The sequence below is a fragment of the Populus nigra genome, chromosome 3 (genome assembly GCF_951802175.1).
Source record: "Populus nigra chromosome 3, ddPopNigr1.1, whole genome shotgun sequence".
Lineage (NCBI taxonomy): Eukaryota > Viridiplantae > Streptophyta > Magnoliopsida > Malpighiales > Salicaceae > Populus > Populus nigra.
The window spans coordinates 4,529,830-4,539,234 of NC_084854.1; the positions used below are offsets into that span (position 1 = coordinate 4,529,830).

At 32.5% G+C, this 9,405-nt stretch overlaps 1 protein-coding gene across 1 annotated transcript; it reads left to right on the forward strand.

Annotated features, from left to right (window-relative positions):
- The first annotated feature begins 7,448 nt into the window (after positions 1 to 7,448).
- Positions 7,449 to 9,405, forward strand: LOC133688426 (protein BIG GRAIN 1-like A). Its single transcript, XM_062107907.1, has one exon. The coding sequence runs from the start codon at positions 7,810 to 7,812 to the stop codon at positions 9,175 to 9,177; it is 1,368 nt and encodes a 455-aa protein (XP_061963891.1). The 5' UTR covers positions 7,449 to 7,809; the 3' UTR covers positions 9,178 to 9,405.

Genomic DNA, 9,405 nt, shown 5'->3' on the forward strand with positions numbered 1-9,405 from the left:
ATATAGTCATAGGGGTGAGAAAAAAATCAAAAAACCAATTAAACCGAGAAAACAAAAAAAATAACATGAAAAACCGAACCGTGAAAAAAACCGATTAAAATTTTGAAAAAACCGACCGGTTCAGTTTTATAAGCTTAAAACTGAAAAAACCAAACCGAATCCAAACCGAAAAAACAAAAAAAAAAACCGAGTCAAAACTATAGAATTTTAGAAATAATTATACCCCACAAATAATTTTCATATGAAGAATTATAGTCCCACTTTTATTATTAATTAACACTACAACATTATTCTTGATGATTGTCATATGAAGAATTAATTAGACTTAACTAAAAAGAAACCTATCAATATGTCTTTACTAGATATTATATCATTTTTAGTTTATTTATATTCTCTAATATATTTCTTTTTTTCCCATTACTTTTATTAAAATTAACAGTCACTTGGACAACATTTTAGTGATTTCAATATAAATTATAAAAATACCTCTTTGTAGTCAATATAAAATACCAAACAACTATACGTAGGTTCATGAATTCAACATTGGGTAGACTTGATTAAATATCAAAACTATCATGCGTGGAGCATGTCAATGTTATTTTTTTCACTTGAATTTTTTCTCTTGACTTAAAGAGATATTTTTGTTAAATCATATTAAAAATATAACATATTATGCACATGATCGTCAATTTAAATAAAAATAATTGACAAATCAATATATTAGAGAATAATAATAATGATTGTTTTTTTTTATATAAAAATACAGTATAATATATAAAAGGAAGATTGATAAATAGTGTAATTATAATAATATACTGATAGTCTCCCCCCTAACTAAACTATATATATTGAATAGGTTTTAGAAAAAAAAATCAATCTTTTAATTGCTTAAAAAATATATGATAGAATATTGTTTTAACATACAAAACAACTAAACTTTATTGAAGTACTAGTTTATGAAGCTACCTTTGTGTTACATGAAGAAAAAATGAAAAAATATCCTTATCTTTATTAATATTGCATGGAATAGTAAATAGAGAAAATGATTTAAATTAAAAAGGGGGGGAGATGATTTTATAACAAGAAAATAATATTGTATAGCATGCAAAATATTCTTTTGGAACAATTTAAATTTGGTGATATATATATATATATATATATATATATATATATATATATATATATATTGTCCAATTGACAATATCTTTGTGTGGTTTTGTTGGGTTTAATTCTTATGATTTTGTTTCATTATATAAGGAGTTGGTTTTGATGATGGGAGCTGAGAAGAAAGCAATTAAATGGTGGTTACAGTACATGTTAGTTTTTCTTGTATGAAACTTGGTATGGATTTGTATTTTGTTTTTGGTTGAGTGAGATCAATTATTTTATTAAAAAATCATATAAAGTTTGAAAAAATAGCCAACTTGTTTAACAGTGAATTTGTATTTAAAATTTTGAATTTTATTAAAAATAAATAAATTTGTTAGCATTTTAAATTAGATGTGAAGAATATTTGTTTGGTTTGTGAGAAATAAAGGAAATTGGGGGTTTTTTTTTTCTGAACCGGTTGCCTATATATATAATTTTAATGAATTTATTATTTATTATCTAGGTTTTATTTATTTATGTATTTTTATTTTTTTGATTAACATGGGTGTCTGATACAGTTTGTGTGCATTTCGACCAATCTCACGTGCCCTGAAGTTAACGACCATGTAAACTTTCAATGACCCTAAGATTTGTAGAACTCAAACTGGTAACTTTTAAAAAACAAACTAGATTTTATTTATTTTTTACTTTGATCAGATGTATGTGTGTGTCTATATATATATATATATATATATATATATATATATATATATATATATATATAAGGATGTAAACATGACATGCTATGAATGTAATATCACCAAGACAGTTAACTAATGGCTCTTAAAAAAGCATTCAATTGATAAATTTTGAAAAGCTTTGAACGCACAAATAATTATAGAGATAAATTGAAAATATGATGCGTACTTGATATGTCAACGCACATGTCAAGTTTCGATTCAATAACTATATGTTAATGTATAAGCGATATAATTTGCAAAAATATTAATTAAAAATAAAACCACACACTCAAATAACAAAAAGAAATGATTAATCAATCCATCACTCCTTATATTTCATGTGAATTCTCTCATGTGCCCTTATAATAAGTTTTGACTCTCATGTGTCTTCGTATATTTTTTGTTTTCTATAATTTGTTCTTTTTTTTCATTTTGGATAAAATTTGAATGGGATAGAGTTAACAATGCTATTGCAATAAGGGTTTTGGAGAATCATGCTGGTACTAGGTAAGATTGAAATCAAGATAAAAAATTTTAATTCTTTTATTTAATTTTATTATTCATTTACTAACAAATAATTGATTTGTACCATATAGGTTGCGTGATTTTTTGTACAAGACGTAAAAGAAAACCGAAAAATATGTGAAAGAAAAAAAACTTTCAGGTTGGAAGGATGGCGGTTTGAAAGAATTTTAAATCATCGTTCGTCTCAGAGGCTGTGCAAGCGAAATATATTTAGCATGTGATGTTCGATCATTTCATGCAACGATCACACTTTGGAGCAGAGAACCAAAACCGGTGTGTTCACGGTTCCATTACCACACACACCGGTGGCTCCATTCCGTTTGTTTAGCATGTGAAGCGGATGGTAAGATTCTTTTTTAATTACATCCATTTTTTATTTGTTTATTTAATAAATATATTCAACAAACAACAATGTTTTTCTTGCAGGCTACGGTTCTTGGACGCGAACCAAGCTCAATAAAGCTTTTTATGAAAACGCACGTGCTGATTGATGACCTCAAAAAAGGGTGTTACAATGCGTGGATAGCCGAGCTCAGCACTTTGTGATATGTTGTTTTCAATAATTTCTTTCTTAATTTATTAATTTTTTGAATTTGGTAACTTTTTTTTCCATGACACATATAACACTCAGTTGAATGAGAGATACATTGACGATCCTTTGACCCATCCAAATCTTAGTTCGGATTTGTGGTTGAAGGCAGGATCGTCTGGTATACCCTGATAGAAATCAGGTGTATGATCTCTCTAACACTACAGTCGAGGACTTGTGGATGACTCGCGGTGTTTCAGTCGTTAGATGCTTGCAATCGTTTCTGAGCACTCAAACTTCAAAGTTTGAGGTAATTTTAGACTAGCAAGTTTCAGCTCGGATGACCCATGTTATTGCTGATTATGAAAGATTCAATACTGAGATGGACGAACTTCGTTGATTGGTAATAGAGATAAGATCATAAATGAGTGTTATATATGCTCTCTCTTATTCGCTTCACGGTTCAGGCGAAGACCCGCTTCCTCCTCCAACACGTTTATTCTAAATTAATTGCATTTGAACTTATAAATGTTTAATTTTGTAATAAATATTTGAATTTGATATTAATTTAATTATATTTTTATTTATGTTTAATAGTTTTTTTAAAAAATATATTTTGAAATTATTACCGACGGACGAAGTTCGTCAGTATATTCAAGAGAGTTGAAAAAGAATTACTGCAAATATCACTGTCATTGTTTACCAACGAATGGAATAACAGACGGTCTGTTTGACAGTTATATGTCAAATTCACTGACGGGAGAAAAAAATCACTGATGAAATGACATATGGTTTTTATATCGGTGATATGTTATATTCAGCTATGGAAATACCAACAGAATGAAATGGGTAGACTTTTTTTATGCAAGCTTTGTCCGTCAGTAAATCCATCTATACAATTATTATCGACAGGCTCACTGACATATTATAAATCACTGATGAGAGTTTTTTTGATGAATTATTTTTGTTTGTGAGCCCGTTGGTAAGTTTCGTACTGATGGACTGTGAGCATAAATACCGATAGAAAACTATGTCGATAAATCTAAAATTTTTGGTGGTGTAATGAGTGGTATAAAGTGATTGAGGAAAAACAATGAGAGGTAATATGTTGAAATAAAAGTGGAGAGAAGAATGAAATAAAATGTAAGAGATAGAGAAAAAGGAAACAAGTTGAAGTTGGAAAGAGATCGAGTTAGAGTGAGAGAGGTAGATGAAGAAAAATGTGTTCGAGTGAGGGATGGAGAAAAAAAGAATAATTTGGGGGATTGAGATGGAAGAAGAATGAGAAAATGTGTTAATGAAAGAGACAGATAAATATAAATATATTTAAATGTGAGGGAAAAAATTGCAATGTAAATTTTAAAAAAAAGGATGAAAGTTGAATTTTGTAAAATTTAAGGAGTTTATGATATATCTATAACCTCAAATTCGATCACAAATTTATCATATATGAAGAAAAAACATAGTATGTAATTGTGTGATCTTGTAATTTATGCTCGCAAAGATTGATTACTATATTGAAAAATAAAATAAAATTATGATCAAATATAATTTAGTCACAAAATAAAGAATTGTTTTTAGTGAAATATCATCCCTCAATCCATCTACTATTTGTGGTAGTTAAATATCTCATCTAGTTTATATGTACTCATTAATTAATTATAATCGAAGCATCAAAATAAGCCTCAATATGTCTTAAAGGATGATTTTAGCACCAAATCATAATAATTTATATATATGATGCTAAGATTATTCATTCTGTTTAGGGGAAAAAACGATAAAATCAAATGGACTGGGGCTCCATTGATAATGGGAGATTGAGGGTTTTTTTTCTTCTAAATCAGGAAAAAAAAAGAAAAAAAGATTTAACTCAAGGGTCGTGAGTTAGCAAATCAAGCCCATTAATTGATTATTGTGTTTAAAAACTGGAGCAGGTGGGAGAGGACCGTTATTAAACTCAGCGCTGGAAGGTTCTGAGGTTAAATAAGCATATGATTAAAGAGCAAATTTACAGGCTCCTGAGATTAATTACCCATGGTTAAAAGCTACTAGTTTGATTCCATGATTAAAGGCCATCCAAGACATCCACTAGTTCCTCCCTTTTTAACTGTCATTTCTGGATTTTGGTAACAGAGCTTGTACCTTTTTCAAATTCAAAACACTGTGCATGAGGGAGGGACCCCATGAAGATGGCAAGTACAAAACCAGTCATAGAAAGCAGGATCGGTAAATCTCCATGTGCATCTATAATTATGTCTTGATCATGTTTTATTATGTATGCTCAGATTTACCACTCTATTATTACTCTCTTGAATGATTGTCGTGATCTATGCAATATGCATGCCGAGTCCAAGTTATAAGACGGTTTTCTCAACATGCTCTTGCCCCAATTTTAAAATGTTGGAGCATCTCATCCACGATGTAACAATAAAATAAATAAATAAAATTACGAGGGATAGCTTAACTGGTCAAATTTTGGATATGCTTTTTAATTATTACGAGTTTGAGTTCTCTCACGGCTACTAGAAATTTACATGATTGTTAACTTTAGGATCCATGAGATTAGTTGAGATGCGCTCAAACTGGATCGGACACCCGCGTTAATAAATAAATCTATAATATTATTGTGATAAATTCTGCTTAAAAATATATTTCACTTAAAAAAATATCAATTTAATATATTTTTTAATAATTTTAATATACTGATATTAAAAATTAAAAATAAAACTGTAAGAGCTCAGTAGCCCATCATAAAACCCTTTATCTCAATAATAAAAATAGAAAATAAGTTTTCTTGCTAAATTGGAAATATGAGTTGCTGCTCTCATAGAAATTAAGTTTTTCTTTGATTATTAGGATTTGAACCACGAATTAGATTTTAAGAAATAAATCAAGTCCTTCCATTCAATAAAGAATTGGAAGAAGAAAAAAAACCCAATCGAATGTCCTGATTCCTGTTTAGCAGAATCAAGATTGTTCCGCTTTGCACTGGATGATCTCCACTAAGTTGCACGAACAATATATATATATATATATATATATATATATATATATATATATATATATATAAAAGCTTTTCAAGAAATACATGTGCCATGTTTTAAATAACATGTGGAGTGCACAATAATCCAAGTTTCTACCTGATAAAACTCGGCCTGATAAATTATTTTTGATATCAGAGAGTAAACTACCGAACACTGAACAGTTATTTTTAATTTATAGATCCATCGCTTTTCGTGATTCATGCTCGCTATACATGTCATGGGCTTCGGTTTCTTCCAATAATTTATTGTCTGACCATGCCACCTCAAGAACGAGGATTTATGACCACCGCCGCCGTACCTTCCACCCTCCTCACGAGTCTCATCACGCGTCGGATTTTTCCGTCGTGGGCTTTTATTTTTCTCTCTATTCTTTCCGCCCCCCCCCCCCCCCCCCCCCCCCCCCCCCCCCCCCAAAATAATAGAATACGTACAATTTACAATTGTATTAATTTGCAGTCACTACGAGTCTTCATATATCATTGATGTTATTCAGAACGTCGAGCGGTAAGAGCTATGGCATTAAAACTTATATATATATATATATATATAAGTATTAGGCTTAAAATTTATAACTTTCAATTTTTCATGTTTTGCTCCCAAAAAAAGAAATTATTTTGTAATTCAAATCTTAATCCCAAATCTCTAGTTATGCTTGCCATGGTGTCCAGCAAAATCTGAGCGCAAGATGAGCTTAATCGTGACATACAACCCAACCACCGCATAAATGTACATTGATATAAAACCCAACCACCAAACAGACACATTGATTTAGAAGATTCATAATAAAAGGTAGGTTTTTTTAGAATAACAAGTAAACGATGAACAAAGACATGATCATCTGGATATTACCTCGGAAAAGAATTATTCAAGAATATTTATTTTATACTTTTATTTTTATATCTTCAACTCAATCCTTGTTATTTTTTTTATATAAATCTGGGGACAATAAACAAAGTCTATATTAATTTGCGCCAAATTTTCTGATAGCTGCACATCTTAATTATTCAATTAATAGTTGCTCCAAATATGGTGCTGCTTCTCAGCACATTAAATTAAATCCATGATAGCATTTCCAGCAGTTCACCAAGTCTGTTCACGTCCAAAAGAGTTTTTGTCCAGCTTTTTTCTTTCCAAAATAACGCTACGTCTCTGTTAAATTAGTAGCGATCCAATGTCTCCAATCCCCATTCCACCATCTTTATAAACCCAACAAAAAAATCTCTATCCTTCACACAACACAAGGACCCACCATTATTGCACACAAAAAAACTCCTCTTTATATCACCACACACAAGAATCGCATCTTTTCTTCAACATGATCAACGGCTTCAAATTCAAATTTGGACAGTGATCATTCGAGGTATGCAACATTAAAGTAAGGGTAGTTTGGGGACAAGACAGTCAAGAAATGAGCGCCAAGTAAGCACGATTCCAAGCTGGCAATGGCTCCAATTAGGATGGACATGGGCATGCATGCGCATGGAAGCATCCCTTTATAAAGCCCCTTGCTTCTGTTCCCGTTCTCTTCATCTTCCTTCCAAGGCGTGCAAATTTCCCACTTTTTTCCTCTCTCAGTCAAGCGTGACATCTTGTGCTCATTAGTCATTAACCTCCTCCTCCCCCCTGGAAACACCACCAGTCCTTACTCTCCTCCCTCAAGTTTCCAAAACCCAGGAGTTTTTTGGAGAGAAAAAACACTTGCTTTTGCTCCAATAATGCTCATTTCTTTTTGATGTACTGGCTCTTCTTTCTTTCATGACTCTCCACTTGTATTCCCTGTCGGTATTGCAGCTTTTGAGTCTCTATCAATACCCTAACAAAAGTGAAACATTTTCTCTACTCCTTGTCTCTCTTTGATAGACTCATTTTCAACGTAGAAAACATGTATAGGCGGGAGAAAACAATGAGAGAGGAAAGATACAAGCATGGCATCAAGAACCCATCTTTCTCTTCATCACTTCTTGATGAAATCTATCGTTCTATTGATGATGGTGAACCAAAACGTGAAGAGTTGAAGTTCTACAGAGAAACAATGCCAAAGAAACAAAACAAAATTGGCAGGAACATTGGAGGAGAAGCAGGGATGCCAACTCTTCAACGTGCTTGTTTGATCGAGAAATGGATGGAGCAGAAGGTCACCCAAAAGGCCATCACTCAACAGAGGCGGCAAAACTCAACAGAACTTGAGAGAAAAGCACAGCTTGATCATGATCTTGACCAAGATGTCCTGTTTTTTAGCTCAACCTCAACCTCTTCGGATTCTAGCTCTGGTGGCTTCTCATCTTCTGACACAGAATCTATGTACGGTGCAAGATCAAGGGCCTCTTCTTTCAATCCACCAAGACCTAAGCCAGTCAGGACAAGCCTGTCCGCTCGGTCAGGAAAAACAGAGAAAACAGAGAGGACTCTGTTCCATGAACAGAGGGAACTGCGTATGTTTGATGATTATCACTACAGCTCTGCTTCAGAACAGACACCAAGGCTTGAAGACAACATAATCAAGTCCAAATCAAGAGCCTTAAAGATTTACAGCAATCTAAAGAAGGTGAAACAGCCAATTTCACCAGGTGGGAAGCTGGCGAATTTCCTCAATTCCCTCTTCACCACAGGGAACTCAAAGAAATCAAAGAGCTCATCTTCCATAGGAAACTTTGATGAAGAAAGGAAACTTAACTCAGGACAAGCATCGACCTGCTCTTCTGCTTCATCATTTTCAAGATCATGCTTGAGCAAGCATTCGCCATCGACCAGGGAAAAATTACGCAATGGGGTTAAAAGGAGTGTTAGATTTTACCCTGTGAGTGTAATTGTTGATGAAGATTGCAGGCCAGTCGGCCACAAATCATTATATGAAGAGGAAGAATCAAGTCTCATGTCTGTTTCTCTGCCAACAGCATGGAAAATAGGGAAATCACCATCAAGAAAAACTGATGATGAGCTGAAGTATCAAGTAATGGAGAAGAGTAGGAGAGTTGAGGAGGTGGCTAGAGAGTTCTTGAAGGATCACCGTCAAAATCAGAAGAAAAATGATGTTACTATGATTGATGTTCGCGGAAAATATAATGATCGCTATCACGATGAGGATGAGGATGAGGATGACGATGCTGCAAGCTATTCGAGTTCGGATTTATTCGAGCTTGATCACCTTGCAGTAATTGGAAACGATCGTAGGTATTGTGAAGAACTTCCCGTGTACGAAACTACTCATCTTGATACTAATCGTGCCATTGCTAATGGCTTGATAGTGTAGCTTCTAATTACTATTATATGTAAATTTCTTTCCTTTTTTTTGGTTAGTTTTTTTTTTTTTTGTTCATAATGGGTCAAGGTGAAGATCCATTTTTGAGGTTATTGGAAATCATAGGAATGGTGAAAGGTGATGGTAAATTAAAATATAATTAATTTGTTAATGGTTGATGCCATCTCCAATGGCATAATTTAGTGGCTCTAATTAGAACCATCTTTCTGTTTCTTGCTA